A 16,444-nucleotide genomic window follows, 5' to 3' on the forward strand; every position below is an offset into this window, starting at 1 on the left:
TGTAGAGGGCAGTGTCACTGGCCCTCATCTGTGGGATCCGAACCAGGGTCCTCTGGCATCCCAAGCGAGTTCTTAACCATCGCGCCACTCGGCCGGCCCAAATAAAAATATTTTTAAGTCTCAGGGTCCAAATATATTTTTGTCTGCCCGCCATTTATTTATAAGCTCTGTGAAAGCAGGAACTGAATTTTATTCACTTTTATGTCCTCAAGTCTTAACAGAGCTTTAGTAAATGTTGACTGAATGAATCACTCAACGCCTCTGGCCAGTTATTGAGCAGGCCCAGTCGATGTTTGAAGATAACTGCAGTGGCTGTTTAAGAAACAAAGACTGATTTGGACTAAAGGTTCAAAGTCAGTCTGAGCAGCCAGGAAAACAAGGTGCTGGACCACCACAAATTAGATCAGGTCCAAAGCTGTGTACCTCAAGGATCTTCTCAGGCCAAAACCACAGAGCCAATGAATGGCAGCTCAACAGTAGATAAGGCAACAGAGTTTTTACCAGAAAACTTCAGGCCATATAGGTTAACCTTGAACCTTATCTATTTTGTTAATGACATATCTTACCAGAGCAAGGAAGACAGTTTTAAACTGCTTAACTGTAAAACAAATTAGTGTAACACTATTTTATACCCTAAAATATAAAAAGAATATTCTTTGGGTTATATACATATATGTTAAATAAGAAAAATAAAACTGAATCACTTTAAAAATCAGTCCTGACTAAATAGTATTGTTATAGTTAATACTGAAGTTAAAATGCAAACAGGAATGAATTCTACAATAATAAGGTAGTATGTCTCCCTGTTTATTTCCAACTTAGTCACTTGTTACAGTTAAACTCTCCTGCTGTTTTAAATTTAGAGATTCCATTTCTATTCTAAGACTCCCCATTTCAGTACTCTGAAGATGTTAACAATTACCATTAAATGTTTCAATCTTATATAAACAAGTAGATAAGAAAGTGGACTCTAGAGTCAGACTGCTGAGGTTCTAATCCCAGCTCCCCAATTATTATCTTGTGACCTTGGGCAAGAGTCTTAGCCTCTCTCTCCATTGATTTTCTCATCTGTAAAAATAGTCATAATGATACTATGGCTATTTATGATGGTTGCTGCCGTATGAGTTAATGTTTGTAAAACTCTTACAACTGTATCTAGCACATTGTAAGTGCTATATAACATCAGTAGGGAAGTAGAAAAAAACTAAACAAAACTTTACATGCTCTTTTCACTAACACAGAAAAAAATGAATAAAAATGCTGGCTCTGTGCCCTACTTGGAACCTCCCACTGGAACTAGAACCCTATAGTCCCAGTTCCAAAAGTGTGGTGTGCCCATTCATTCAATAATTTAAAGACCTACTGTGTGCTGAACTGACTATGAATCAGACACATCCTCTGTCCTCAAAGGGCTTACAGTAAGGTTAGAGATCAGAATTCTAATCCACTTTTTTACAGATGAGAAAACTGAGGTTACAGAGAAGTTGTGCCTTGCTCAAGGTTACACAGCTAAATAGCATCAGAGGTGAGACCAGAAGCTTTGTCTTCCCACGACTCTTAGTTCAGAACTTTTTCCAATGGGCCACCAATCTTTGTGGGCCGCATCTCAGCTTCTATTTGGGATTCTACCTAGTTTTCATGACCTTCCCTTATTTGCAAACCTCCCTCCCCCGCCCCGCCAAAACCTGTAAACTAGAGTTTAAACAGTAAGCCCTGAAAAGAGTCACACACTGAGCGTTTTTTAACCTTCCCCTGTAAGAAAAGGAAACGTTACACTTTACATCCTGCATTAACTCATCCTGTGCCAGAAAGGTTGAGGTCGTTAAAAAAATGGGAGGGGGGCAGAGTGGTCTCACTAAGGATGCAAAGGGTGGAGTGCCCGCCCCCTGGTGCAGCAGCAGCAGCAAGGAAGGCAGATGGGGAGCCACCTGTCAGAGGGCTGTGGGCGGGGGCCTGGGCCACGACGGCCGCGAGACCCGAGGGTGTGTGCTGCTGAGCGCACGCTCAGAGCAGACAGCTAGCAGGAGACAGGAGGTGATCGTCTAAGACCCTGGAAGCTGATGGCAAGAGGGAGGGAAAGGTAGTCACCAAGGCGAGGCAGAACTACGGGAGGTGGAGGATCCTGGAGGTGACAGCAAGGAGAGTACGCAACCGCGAGGGGCGGCTGAAGCGGGCCGGGCAGCTTCTGCGTGGACTCCAGCGAGTGAGCCATTGAGAGGGAGGTCAGAGCGGCGGCGCTGCGGGCAGGCCCTGCCGGGGCGGGGGGTGCCATGTCTCGCGAGCGGCCCCCCCGCACCAACATCCCCCGCAACCTGAGCTTCATCGCCGCGCTGACTGAGCGCGCCTACTACCGCAGTCAGCGGCCCAGCCTCGAGGAGGAGCCGGAGGAGGAGCCAGGCGAGGGCGGAACGCGCCTCGGGGCCAGATCCCGCGCTCACGTTCCGAGTCGGGGCCGCCGGGCTCGCTCCGCGCCGGCCGGAGGCGGCGGTGCCCGGGCGCCCCGCAGCCGCAGCCCCAATACCCGCAAGAGAGTGCGTTTCGCCGACGCGTTGGGGCTGGAGCTGACCGCCGTGCGCCGCTTCCGCCCTGGAGAGTTGCCCCGGGTGCCCCGCCACGTGCAGGTCCAGCTGCAGAGGGACGCCCTCCGCCACTTCACGCCGTGCCAGCCCCGCGCCCGCGGCCTCCAGGTAGGCGGCAGGTGCACGCACGCCCCTTTCCTGGGCATCCCCATTTCGACCGCGGCGGGCGTGGGGGAGTGGATTAATCAATGAATACCCATCTCCATGTCCAACCCCGGGCTTGCTCTTGCACGTCCCTTTTGGGGTCCCCATTGGCGAGGGGCTCTCGGCCACTCTCGCAGCTGGGCCGCACTGTGAAGGCCCGGACGTCGGGGTCGGCGTCAGATTGGTCCAATGCCTCGCTCTGACCCCGCCCCCTGTCTCTGCCCTCACATCGCCAGTGCTCGGTCCTCCCTCTCCCTCTTTCGTCCCCAGGAGGCGCGCGCCGCCCTGGAGCCGGCCAGCGAGCCCGGCTTCTCCGCCCGCTTGCAGGCGCAGCGTATCTGCCTGGAACGCGCCGAGGCGGGCCCGCTGGGCGTGGCCGGGAGCGCGCGCGTGCTGGACCTGGCCTACGAGAAGCGCGTGAGCGTGCGCTGGAGCGCCGACGGCTGGCGGAGCCAACGCGAGGCGCCCGCCGCCTACGCCGGCCCGGCTCCGCCCCCTCCGCGCGCGGACCGCTTCGCCTTTCGCCTGCCCGCGCCGCCCATTGGGGGCGCCCTGCTTTTCGCTTTGCGCTACCGTGTGACAGGCCACGAGTTCTGGGACAACAACAGCGGCCGTGACTATGCTCTACGTGGGCCTGAGCACCCGGGCAGTGGCGGAACCCCGGAGCCTCAGGGCTGGATTCACTTTATCTGAGACGCCTGCGGCCGACGGCGAAAAAACCAAAGGCACCTGGGGGCTAGGGGTGCCCGAAGATTTGGCGGGGAGCTGTCCGAAAGAGTCAAGTGGGGGAGAAGTCAAAAGGGTTTGGGGAGTGGGTGGAATCAGCGAAAGTCGGGGAGATGGGTGGAAAACAACGAGTAGGTGTGAGTAGAAGGAACCCAAGGTACAGTAGAAAGGAGACTGGAAAGGGCGCTAGAAGAATTCGAAAAAAGCAAACAACAGGGATGATGGTGGCGTTCTCTTCAGTCATTGGGCACTGGGAGAAAGTGTTCTGCAGGCCTAGGCAGTGGAAGGTTAAGGTACCTCTTTGGGACTGAGGAGGTATTTAGTGTGAAGTAGCAGCCCACCCCAGTTAAAGTCATTTAGATTGCTGGCTCATTCCCTTTTCTTACCTACCTTTGCCATCTCAGGTCCATCAACCCTGTCCATCCTAGCTTTAACTCAGCTATAAATTGCCTTGATGAAGTTCCAGAAACTTGGCCATTGCTCCCACACCCTGGCATTATGACAGGATTCCCTTGTCACCTCTGGCTTGGGTCTGGGAGAACTAGGTGGGGAAGGTTGGCAGGTAGTATTCAGGGCTCCTTCCTCCTCCTTGCAGTCCAGGGGGGTGTAAATGAAGACAAAACCAACTCCAGACTTGTCCTTGAAGCCTAATAATGCTGCGGCTAATGGGTTGCTACACTCAGGGGTTTCCAGAAAAAGCCAGCCTTATCGTTCTGGGGTGCCTTCTAATGACCTCTAAGCACTTTATGGACTGTATTTATCAAGGGACTGTGAATCACAAGAATCACTATTCTGATTCTGCCTCAAGACTAGGAAGCCACTGACTAGCTGTATAACTTTGGGCAAGTTCCTTCATCTGTCTGGGCCCCAGTTTCCTCCTTGGTAATTTGGGTTTGGTTTAGGTGATGTCTTTTTGGCCTTTTCTTGCTTTGACGTTTTATAATCTGTGAATGGCAGAGTGTAGATTAGAAGCCACATCCTCCAGCCTATAGTTTGAGTGCTACAGTTCAGAATGCACAGCACCCCGAGCGTTTGAGTGAGCAAGCGTTTGAGCGTTTGGTTCAGGCAGAGGATGGGTCCTCCAGTTTTTGACACAAATCTTGCAAGGCCAGGAAGCATCTCCAGACCAGCCTGCAGCCTCAGGGTACTAAGGCTTCTTCCAAAACACAACTCTTCCTCTGCCCCCTTTTTTTTCTTTGCTCTGGCCCTAACAGATTTCTAGCTTGGATGCTCTGAGACAGCTTTGGGGAGGTCTCTTGGGGGAAATGTTGACAGAGTCCCAAAGATGAAAGGAAACAATGTTGGGGAGCTCTCCTGAGGATAAGAGATTATTTGTATAAGAAATAGAAAACATTTCAAATCAAGAATCAAAGCAACTTGAAAATTAAATGGCACCAGAAGATGGCAGTCTGCTCCATATCCTGAGCGAGTGAAATAAATGGGAAAGCTGGGCTCTTACCCATATACATTCATGCCGATGTCTCTCCTGGTTAACCTCTGCTAGTTGTTGGGTTTTTTTCCCCCCTCCTACCCTATTCCTAAGCCCTTTGCTTTTATCTTGTCCCTCTCTTTTCACTTTCATTTTTCTTTTAGCATAATAGAGTACTTACTTTCATTTTCTCTAATTGGAAAATTGCCTCCCTCGTGTTCTGTGCTATTCCTTCTCCCTCCAGAAGGGGTGGAGAACCTACTAACTTTTCTCCAAGACCATGGTCAATCCACCTTCCTCCCTCAGGCTCCTTCTTGACAGTCTTCTAGAAGGGAGAAGAGGGGAAAAGAAGCAGTTCCTGATGCAAATGAACAAGGAGCTCCCAGGTAACCAGCTCCCCACCCCTTTATATCTGTTACTGATTTCTCAAAGAAAAATTTCTGGGTCCCCCTCTTCCTCATCAGTAAGTGAAAAAGTGCATCATTTGTACCTGTACATACATTTGGAATACAGTATGGGGCTTGTTACCATACCCCTCCTGTCTAAAGCCTTAATCCTTTGAAGAAAGATGCCTGAAAAAGAGTCATTCCTCAAACAAAGGCCCATTTAAACGTCATCCTTATCTGGTGAAAACAATTTCATACATCTTATGGATCACCTTCAGGTCAAAGTTCCAGCAGAGTGAACAGTGAAACTGTATTGGAAGCCACCAAGCAATGCGCTTAGTTATCAGTGAAGAGCCCAAGGGAGGATAATGAAGAGGGAGACTAGCTCAAGGCTCAGTATGTAGTAATCTTGCTTAATTTGTATGCATTACTGTTGTATTAATCATAATAGCTCATAATATACTTACCCACTAAATCTGATGTCTTACCTGCATTATAATCTTCAAAATAATGCCATGAGTTGAGTAATACTATCCCTGTTTTAGAGATGAGGAAGCAGCTCAGAAAAACTCAGTAATTTGTTCAAGACAGCTAGTAAAGGCAGAGCTAGGGTGTGAACCCAAAAAATCTCCAGAGCTTCTGTGCGTAACCATGATGTTATATATTTTTTTCTATTAAAAACCTTGCCATATATCATCTCTTACTAGGAAAAAAAACCACAGTTTCTAATAGTGCTCTGCCTTCCCATCCTCCCAGTCTCCCAAACTGGCTTGGAGAAGGCAAAGCACTGAGGGTCCCAAACTTCATCTGCTCCTTCTAGGAGCTTGCTGCTGTCTCTTACGCCGGTGTCCCAGATCTGCAGAATCAGCAAGGGACTAACTCCGCCTGCCTGCTAGTGAACTTGGAACCCATTTCAACTATAGCCTTTCCATACAGTGGGATTCTCCCCTGGCCCTAGTGAACCTTCCACACCTATTGGTGTGCCGCCCCCCTTCCCAAACCCACCACTAGCCTTGAACAGGCCAATTGCCTAAACTTGCTGCTAGAAAGATCCAACTAGGACTGGATGCTCTGTACTCCGGCCCTCTCTGAGAGCCATGGTATTACTGAGTGGATAAATGCAAGCTGGCTGGGAGCAGGGAACCAAGGATAATCCATTGTTTCCTGAGCTCTTTCTCTGTAAGAAGTACTGTGGCTCACACATGCCCCCATTCTCAGCTTTATAGACCCAACACATGAGTCTTCTGGTTCTCATACAGTGCTGCTCCAGGGCAGCTGATAGCCTAACCTGATATGGCAAACACTAAGGAGTTTGGGGGAATCTTTAGGGATGTGTTATGTGTTAGGCATTGTGGTAGGACTTTTCTCTGAAGGCTGATGACTGTATGAACAGGAGCAATTTAGGGTATAGCATGTGAGCTGTGGACTGGGAAGTGCCATGAGAGAAACCATTACCATGGTCAGGGGCTTAGTTCCTTGAAGCAACACAGCAGGAGCACTGTTGCCATTTCCTCTCATCCAGACCTCAGATGTCTGATAGCCTTCTTCCTTTTCCTTTGTTTCTCTTTATGAATGCAGTTCATCATTCCTCTTCATCATAACCCCTAACTCCTCAACTTTCCAATCTAACTCCCACATTCCTTGCTTCTAACTCCTGTTTTTCTCTGGAGCTCCTCTGGATTCTTGTAATCCACAGGTCATAGAGACCTGAAAAGGCTTGTCTTTAGAGATAACTGGGTCCTTTACAAATAAGGACACAGATTCACAGATGAGAAGTGACTCCAGCAGGGTGAGATAATTTTTTAATGCAGCTTGAGATGGGGCTTAAACCCAGGCCTCCTGACCACATCCCTTTTCCAGGGTACGAAACAGGGTTTTGCAGTCAGACCCACCCATTTTTCATGGCAAGGGATAACATCAGAAATGTTTCATTTTCTGCTACTAGTTTCCATTCCCTTCCCCATCTAGGCATAAGGAGAAACAAATGGGACTGGTAGTTTTTTCTATGTCCCCAGCCGTGGCACTTCTTTGGTAATATTGCTAAAGAAGAATGAAGTTGCTGAAAACACTAAATAATCCACCCATTGAATAGCAAACCTGGGGAGCTCAGACCCTCCTAGAGCTTCCCCAGCCCCTTCATAGTGCAGCCCTGTTCACTGGGCCCCAAACCCACTAGTATTGTGCCTCACCTCAGCTGCCTCATACACCTGCTCTCCCTTCTGGATAAAAGACCTCATGTTTGAAATAAAGTTGAAATATGAAAAGAATGTATATCATCAGATGTTGAGAAGTATTGTTTGTTTTGGGCTGAGGGTGGCAAGAGACCCCGAGACAAGTTCTTCCCTCGCACCCCTCATTTCTTAGACATCTTATTTCTTAAAAGTTCTATTCACTGATACTGGAGTCCTCTGACTATGCAAAGTTGAGTGGGAAGGAAACATGGAGGAGTTGGGCAGCCCTGGTATAAGATACCCCAACAGGATCCCACCACCATTTGGGATAGTGGTAGGGAAAGTTACCAGGGCCCAGCGATTTAGTTCCCTGGCACCCAGCCCAGTTAAAGGGAAGAGCGTGGGTAGAAGCCCCTTGTTTCCCCTTTGGTGGCGGCTCTTCTGCAAGGACCTCTGTCTAATCCAGAAAGAGCAATAGAAATAGATATTAAAGGGAGGCATCCCTGAAAAAGATAATGTTCTAACATAGTATCGACTCCCACATCACCTGAATGATGCAAGAATCCAATTACCCACAAAGTAATGAGACAACATTCCTAGTAGGGAAGCCCTAGCCCCAAAATAATCGGATGCCTCCTCATTACATCATAATGGCCAAGTTGTGATGTCACTGCAGAGTACCCATTCTGATATGTGTTGTAAGTGAAACCAGATACACTGAAGTGTAGAGTCAGAATGAGGAGCAAACACCCAAGGACAGGTAAGTGAGGGCTTTCCATGGGTTCTCACTATGGCTTATTGCCTAGGGTCCCTCTGTGGACCTAATGTCTTTCCAGACTTCTTATATCTTAGTTTGGCAGTAGGTCTGTCTGAAATCTTTCTTCCACCAACTCCTTCACTGCAGCTTTTGCTATCCCAAATTCTCAATACTTGTGTTCTGATGGGTCAGCCCTCAGCTTTGGTATTTCTTAGGAGATAGAGTGGAGAACAGGGTTCTCCTAAATAGGGCAGAAACTCACCATATCCATTTGGTTAGCCCCAGGATAGATCCAACTTTTGGGTACCTCAAGCATACCTTTTTAAAGAAAAATACATTAGTTACAAAAGTGGATATATTTTAGAATTAGAAAAGATATACACATTACAATTTTAAAAAAGCTAATAAGTACCACAATATCACAAAGTCAAAAAATAAATTTTAAAACTTATCTACCTACCTGGCAAACCTATATATTTTTTCCTACAACTCTGTTTTTGTCTGCTTGCTCATTGATAGCCTTTTCAAATGATGGTTATATATAATGTTTTCTATAAAGAGTGTGGAAAGGTAATTCAATCTATTACATGGTTACTTTTATAAATTCTCTATAATGTAGGAACATTTCACCTTCACACCTTGTGATAATGTCACATAATTTTTTAGAATTTTTTTCAAACTTGGAAAAAATATCAAATTTCTTTTGTATATGTGGGTATAAGATTTTGAAGCATTTCAAATGTGCAATGACTAATGTCATATATAGTAAGTCTTCACTTAGTATGTTGAAAGATTCTGCGACTTCAAGCAAAACAATGTATAATAAAACCAACTTTACCATAGGCTAATTGATATAAATAAGAGTTAAGTTCCTATGGCATCTCAATGTTATGAGATGATATTGAACAACATGTTATTCAAGGACCTCCTATATGATGAATTGTTGACATTAGGAGTATTCTGGAAGCTATGTGTATTAGTTTTCTAAAGCTGCCATAAAATACTACAGACTAGGTGGCTTAAACAACAGAAATTCACAGTTCTAGAGGCTAGAAGCCTGAGATCAAGTTGTGAGTAGGGTTGATTTCATTCTGAGGTTCCTCTTGCCTTGGCTTACGATAGTCTTTTCCTTACTATATCTTTACATGGTCTTTCCTAGGTGCATGTCTGTGTCAAAATTTCTTTTTATCGTAAGGACACCAGTCATAATGGATTAAGACTAGCCCTAAAGACCTCAATTTAATTACATTTTATAGACCTTATCTCTAAATACAATTACATTTTGAGGTATTGAAAGTTAGGACTTGAACATATGAACTTGGGGTGGGGAAACAATTCAACCCATAACACTATACCTACTATTTAACTATTCACAGAAGTAACTTCAAACCACAGATGTATACCTACAAAATCTGAACTAAATGTATCCCTAACTCAACTTCCTTAGCCACTCCCAAAATGCCCAAGGCCCCACCATTTATGCCTGACAAAACAGAAAGTGTGATGGAAGGGAAGACAGAAAGGAGAGAGACATCAATCTTAATGAATTACAGTTTAAATATTTTTTCCAAATTTTACAAAAGCCTATGACCATGTTAACATTGCTGGGGCTCCTCTAGTGCTTTGGAAGAAGTCTGTGCAAGGGAGGGCCCTGCAACTTCAGCTTCCTTAGCTATAGGGTAAATGTGCCTCTGGTCAGTCTGAACCATGAAAAGGGAGAAAGGATTTTTACCAATGATGGGGGATTAACATTTCTACATTGAGGATGACACGATGAGTCCCCATTCTTCCGTTCTAGTCCCTGGAAGAGCTGGGAGGGTTATTGTCTTGCTAACAGAGGGACCCTTTCTTCTCTGATATTGTCTCTTCCTCTCTTCCACTCCCCTACTCAGTCCACTCCATCTTCTAAAACTTTAGGGTGGAACCCACATAAAAGTGGGAGATGTCAGCCTGCACTCCAGAACTGGAGCAGAGGAGGTTCTTTCCTTTGGTTCTCCCTCTCCTAAATCTGTCTTTGATTCTGCTCCCTACTCTTGACTCTCAAGAGTGTCTTTCTGAGACAAGAAAGGTGGCTGAGCTCTCCACCTATCATAATCCCAAACCTGTGATCAGGGATGCTCAGAGTGACTGACCCCTCCAGGGTCAGGCACTAAATTCCCACTGACAGTTCCTGCCCGGCTTTCCAGCCAAACGAGAACAAGTTCTTCCCAGTTAATCTAGTCTCATTGTTTGAATCATGAGAGAATGACTTCTCCACTAAAAACTGAGGGCTGCTGCTGCCTAAAGTGTTTCACTTTTCCTTTCTTTCATTACATACAAATCATCCGGGTATTGTCATGATTTAGAAGTTGTATATACCACCAGCCCTGGCTTAAACCCTGAAGGATCAAAAGCTTTTAACTCTGAAGCTGAGTATGAACGTCTTCCAGTTGCTTACTCCTGTTTTTTGCTGAATACTAGCTTGAAGATGTGGGGCTGGCTCTTAGTTGAGATTGTTACAAAATATGAGAGAGAAGGGGAAGGCAGGGGCAAATACGGGGCCAGCAACAGAAAATTGGGCTCGACACTGAAAAGAGAGATTTCTGATGTCTGGCAACCCTGAAGAGCTCTAGATCTTAGAGTGGAGCAATGAAGAATCAAGTAAGTTATGATGGTTGGCTTTTGGGGGTACATGTGTAGGGGTGAGGTCTGCATAATACAGGACAAAGTCTGAAATTGTTTTATAAATCATTAGTTTATATAAGCTACTAAATGACCTGAATAGGCAAAAAGAGACTTTTTCAAAGACCAGCATAAGAACAGAAGAGTTACTTTAGAAAGTATGGTTCCCAAATTTTAGTCAGAAGGCTGAGAATCCTAACTATACATACTTTTAACCCACAATTTCCGTGTATGGAATACTGCTTTGGTGGAAAGTCAATTCGATTGTCATTCCTTTTTTGAACTAAGGTCCCCAAATATGAGGCAGCGCTTCAAGTCCTCTTTAAGTGCAGGAATGGAATGGGGACCTGGGGGTCTGATAAGTCCCAATGAGGGACCCCTCCAACACTTCTTGGGGAACAACTGTGCGTTGCCAGCTGGACCCGGGAAGCGGCCGAAGGTGCCACCCTTTCTGGGTGGCAAGACATTTGATCCATCTCGAGAACAAGTTCCCGGTTGCTTTAGCCGCTTCCTTTACAGTGACCCTGCTGACGGCGGTTGTCCCCTTTGCTGGGAAGAAGCGGCTCGTGTGAAAAGGCTGGCAAGTGAATGCTGAAAAAGTCTTCCCTCAGGAGGAAACATGGGAAGTAGTTGACGCTCTGAACACTTCAGCAAGTGCTGTGAATTCCTTGGGGAATTCTGGGAGGAACATGGCACCCTGTACTTCGAAGGTCCGGCGTCGCTAGGTCGAGGGTGGGGGAAGGTACCATTCACGACACCCTGGCCCCGGAGGACATCTTCCCTGCCCACGCACCCAATAGCCACCCCGGCTGAGGCCCACGCAGCCAATAGCTGACTTCGGTCGAGACACACGCAGCCAATGGACAGCCCAGTGCGTTCCGCCGGTGCCCGCCTGCCTGTGTCCACCAATCGGGACTCGGGCTACCTTGGCACCGCCCACGGGGCCCGCCCCACCCATCCACCCCGCCTCCAACTCGCTCAAGCAGGGCTGGGCTAGACGGGCGCGTTCTCGGGGGCGGGAGGGGTAGTCCCGGTCCAGGCTCTCCGTACGGGTGGGCTCGGAGCAGGCCGCACCGGGCGGGAACCCCACTCCCACCCCGGAGGCCCCCTGCCCCTTCACCCCCTTCCCCCCCGGCCCATGGTGCAAGGCTGGGAGCCGCCGCCCGGGCCGGACCGCGGTGAGTGATCCCCAGCCCCTTCGACTTACCCTCCCTGCCCCTGTGCGATCTCCGACCTCCGGAGCCCTATCCCCGCGCTGGGGGGAGGAGAATTCGAGTTTCGAACTACCCCGGTTCTCTTCTCCTCTGGACTTTACGATTCCCTGTTGTAACTAGGGGAGGGTGAGTGGGTGTGTAGGGAGGGAGGGGAAGGCTGGGTTGGGACGCCCTTGGCGAGGGGAGGATTGAGATTCGCCTGCTCCCTGGGGCTCATCGCCCCAAGTGTAGCAACTTTTGTTCTCTGACCCAGTTTGGAGGCTTCTAGACTGCCTGTGAAATGGAGGATAGGAGAAACGTTTCCTTCCCAGGCCTCCCTCCTCTTCCCCATGACTACCTCCTGGCGACCTCAACACACGTACAGAAACCTGGCCTTACTTCTGGGGAGCAGTGGACTTTGGGAATGAAAGGTTTAGGAGAAACTGCCCCTTCTGACCTACCCAACCATACTCAGAAAACCAACCAGGAAAGTGAGAACCCGAATCCTAGAGGTTCCTGTGTTGCGTCCTAATCTGAGACTTCTAAACTGAAAGAAGACTCAGCTGAGACCTGTTTGATAATGTGAGCCCGGATCAGGAGATCTATCATACGAACCTCCCATTCACCATTCATTTGAAGCCCTATTATATTATATAATTAGGATAGGTAGATGGCAGTAGAAAACCAAAAAATCCAGTTAAAGTTGGGAATTTAAAAAATGATGCATACATATCTTAAGCATTGCCATTAAAAGTACATTGATTTCACCAATCTTTTGGGGTAGTGTCCAGGCGTTTTCTTTGTGTAAGTCTGCTGATTAGAGTTCCCAATTGTCTTTCTAGAATAAACTACACAAACAAATCTCAAATCTGAGTGCGCCCTGAGAACTTTTTAAACTACTGATGGCTGGGCCCCAGTCCAGACTAATTAAGTCAGAATGAGGAGGAGGGTGCCCTGCTTTGTTTCCCAGGTAATTCTAGTGTGTAGCCTGAGATGGGAGCCACTGCCTCTCATCATCTATGATTTATTTTCAGGTTTGGTTTCTTTAAAGTGGAGTGAGGACTTTAACACTTTTGAAGCAATCTGAATGCAGAACCCTTTTGAGATTTTTAAGTCCCCTGCCCCTCCAGTCTCTTATACTTGTCTTGCCTACTCCCAACTGAGCAATTTTTAAAATGTATACTCCTTTTTGTCTTTCTGAAGCATTTGACTTTGTTTTCATAGGAACCATTTTTAATGCACTAATTTTTCATAGGTTTATGTGATGTTTAATTACATTATTATATAAACACAGAAGAACAGTGGGCATAATAAGTAGGTTTGAAATCACACACAACTGGCCCAAGCACACAGGGCAGCTGAAGGAAGCAGATGATTTTGGCACAAGAGACAGTAGCCTACCAGCTTCTAGTATCCAGTGCACTGTGGGTATTGATCATGTAGTCCAGTGGGTCAGTTAAGCCAGGCTCTTGGCCCAAATGAATACCCCTCCCTTCTACTCTCCAACTAATATCACCAATACCCACTTACTTAAATTGTCTTGAGTCTTCCATCCATGCTTTCCATTCATTCACATCAAGCTGTTTGTTCCTCTGTAAGCAGTTACCACCATTGCCTTTATTAAGTTGGGAGAACATAAGGCAGAGGTTCTTAAGCTGGGCTTCTGAGCAGCCAGTGAACTCTCTGAGATTACATACATAATGTGTACAGTGTGAATGCTTATTTGAGGGTGGAGGAGTAGTCATAACTTTCTGAGGGTCCACACCTTTATCTGATTCACAGAGGTTCATGATCCAAAATGTTGAGAAGCACATAAATTGAATATCACTAAAAGTCCTTCTAGGCCCTTAAAAGTGTATCACCAAAACACATTTCAAGCGGTACTTCAATTCTCTGAATAAAGATTTAGGGAATTTAGCAGGATCATAGCTAGTCTCTCACTTGAACTGCCTCCTGCTTTAACCATAAGCCTAGGCTCAATCCTAAAGTTCTGAACACCTCTTTTTTCCTAGGATTGTGTAAACACCTAGACTGGAAGTTTAAGGCAGCCCATTCTTTTCTGCCATCTGCCCAGAGGTATGGAAAGAAAGCCCAAAGGGAAAGAGGGCATTGTCCTCTGACTTTTTTATTAGTGACTTAAAGGAGCAGTAGGGCATATCTGGCATATTTAATAAGGATACAAATTTAGCAATTATTCAATATTGATAATCCCACAGCCACCTCTGCCTGTAGGAATCATTTCTGCAGCTTTGATTTCCATCTTTTTCTACCCTCCCCAAATGGAGGCACAAGAACACAAGACGCTGTAGTGTCTTCATTGTGGTTTGGATCATTCTAGGGTCTGCCCCACTTGTTATAATTCTCATGAGCCACTCTTTAGTTACAGTTTCTTCCTATTTCAAAGCCAGATTCTTTCAGGGAGGTACCAGCTGTACAGTTGTGCCTTGATTTAAGCCACCATTCTGCATTAGGAAGTCTTCCATAACTTGTGTTTAGTATAATTGGAAAACTGGATGTATACAGTACACCAAATATGGTATTTGCATTATTGCATGCTATACTGAAATATCAAGATGATGCCATGTGAATCTGAAGGATAGCAAACAACATGAATGGAAAGCAAAATGCTTCCTCCTAGGCATAAGACTGCCTTATTTCCTGTCTGGCAGTCTTCATCCTTACACTGGGCTACTTTATCCCTTATGCTACATTGTTCTCATATCCAAAGTGTTATTGTGTCCTTAAAGAACAGACACAAACAAGGTTAAGTATAATAGTTAAGTAGATGTCAAGGGTTGCAATAAAGTATCTCTAGCTTAGGTTTGGTTTCTGTGGGGTTGTCGGAAAAGTCATGACGTGTTTTTTCTGTTTTTTGTTGCAAAAATGCGTCATGACTTTTCCGACAACCCAATAAATGGTGGTTTAGCACCTGGTTGTGCAAGCAGTTCCTCACAGGCCAGTCAGCCGTATCTAGGCCGAACCTGGAGGGTACAAGTAGAGCTACCACACTGGCAATTCACCTGACAATCAAAAAGAATTTATATCCAAATTATGGATTCAATTCTAAAGCAGCGATTTTCACACTTTTTTAAAGAAGCAAAATCCTTTCTGGAACTCTATCCAACTTCTAAAATATAAGAAGTATAAAATCACAGACACCCTGGTTTCCTCCAGTGCTCATTAGAATTAGGACTATGCAAAAACAGATTGAAAACAGTGATTTTAAAGGATTCAGTCTTTGTCTCACTTCCCCTGTTGTTAGGAGGAGCACTACTTTATATCAGAATTACCCCCATAAGGCTGAAGTAATGATAAAAGCTATTTACTGAGCCTTGCCTTTGTTCTAGGCATAGTGTCAAGTGCATTTTTTTCATTTAGTCATAAACTTGTGAGGTAGGTTTTTCTGATGGGAAACTAAGGCTTAGGTTAAATAACTTACCCAAGGACAAGCAGCACGCTAGGAAGTGGTGGAGCTTCAATTAATCTCAAATCTGCTTCACCCTATACCTCCACCTCTAACAGCTGCTTTAGGCCCTGCATACACATACCACCTAGCACATGTAGGTGCTTAGTAAAAATAACTTTACATATACTCAGCACTGTCTCCATTTTGTACATTTTAGGAAACAAAGGCTCATGTAAATTCAGTAACTTTGCCCACATAGCTAGCTGGTGGCAAAACCAACTGCAGGTTGGCCTTACTTAAGAATCCCATTTCTACCCACTGTGCCGTGCTGCCTCCACTTACTCTCTTAAGGTTCTCTTCAAGCTGTATTGCCTTTAGGATCTGCCTGTCCTTCGGTTAAGATTTGTTTGTTAAAAGGAAGGGTGACACACATTAAAATACTAATGAAGTTTTTCTAATCATTATATAAAATCCCTGATATTATACTATTTGTAATTTTCAAGACTTGAGATTTTTCTCAGTTCATGTAGCATTTACATAGGAATCCTGTCCCATCCTTAACACATCAGAAGTAATATTTATAAACTCAGATGGGATCCCTCTAAGAGTAAAGGGTGACAGATGTGTTAAATATATCTAATAAGGCCCACATAGGGAGCTGAGTTAAAATTCGGTTAACAGGATTATTCTGGGAAATAAACTTGAGCAGGTATTTCTGGAATTGAAGTGTGGTCAGAGGCTAGCCCTGAAGTCCCCACACCCAGAACCAGTGGTGCTGCTGGGCAGCTTGCAAGACCTGGCTACAATTTATAATGAGCCTAACCACCTGGGCTGGAGAAAAAACCTGGCCCTAAGATAAGCGCTGCAGGCCTTTGGGAGGGCGGGGGCGAGGATGTGGAGGGGTGTTGCTAAAATCTGAGGGAGCTTTCTAGGCTCCCTGGAGAGAGACTGAGCATTTAGAAGAGACAAAGGCTGCACGGGGTGGGGGGTGG

General features: G+C 46.1%; 2 protein-coding genes and 1 long non-coding RNA gene across 5 annotated transcripts in view; 2 read left to right on the forward strand and 1 right to left on the reverse strand.

Moving 5' to 3' along the window:
* Positions 1–75: 75 nt before the first annotated feature.
* Positions 76–3,821, forward strand: PPP1R3E (protein phosphatase 1 regulatory subunit 3E). Its single transcript, XM_019663066.1, has 2 exons — positions 76–2,687; positions 2,994–3,821. Exons 1-2 carry the CDS (start codon positions 2,271–2,273, stop codon positions 3,414–3,416), a joined length of 840 nt encoding a protein of 279 aa, XP_019518611.1. The 5' UTR covers positions 76–2,270; the 3' UTR covers positions 3,417–3,821.
* Positions 2,605–16,444, forward strand: part of HOMEZ (homeobox and leucine zipper encoding) — a 24,648-nt gene continuing 10,808 nt past the window's right edge. Inside the window, exons 1-2 of one of the 3 annotated variants that reach the window (XM_019663064.1) lie at positions 2,605–2,687; positions 5,185–5,264. In XM_019663064.1, the coding sequence (XP_019518609.1) occupies positions 5,240–5,264 (25 nt within the window). In that variant the 5' untranslated portion in view covers positions 2,605–2,687; positions 5,185–5,239. Of the gene's footprint in view, positions 2,688–3,414; positions 5,265–11,161; positions 12,032–16,444 lie in introns of those variants that run through there. The other 2 variants (XM_019663061.1, XM_019663062.1) reach the window with 2 other exon arrangements.
* LOC109393647 (uncharacterized) lies at positions 4,969–12,553 on the reverse strand. The gene is made up of 3 exons (XR_002126300.1): positions 12,061–12,553; positions 8,455–8,510; positions 4,969–5,203 (listed from the first exon to the last, which is right to left on the reverse strand). It is a non-coding gene; the product is annotated as an uncharacterized LOC109393647 (long non-coding RNA).

This window comes from Hipposideros armiger, unplaced genomic scaffold (genome assembly GCF_001890085.2).
Source record: "Hipposideros armiger isolate ML-2016 unplaced genomic scaffold, ASM189008v1 scaffold_385, whole genome shotgun sequence".
NCBI classification, from domain to species: Eukaryota; Metazoa; Chordata; class Mammalia; order Chiroptera; family Hipposideridae; genus Hipposideros; species Hipposideros armiger.

Bases quoted from the DNA above. Each gene is read 5' to 3' on its own strand.
- PPP1R3E (XM_019663066.1), top strand. From the start codon at position 2,271: ATGTCTCGCGAGCGGCCCCCCCGCACCAACATCCCCCGCAACCTGAGC. The intron at 2,688-2,993 runs GTAGGCGGCAGG...TTTCGTCCCCAG, and splicing joins CCCGCGCCCGCGGCCTCCAG to GAGGCGCGCGCCGCCCTGGA.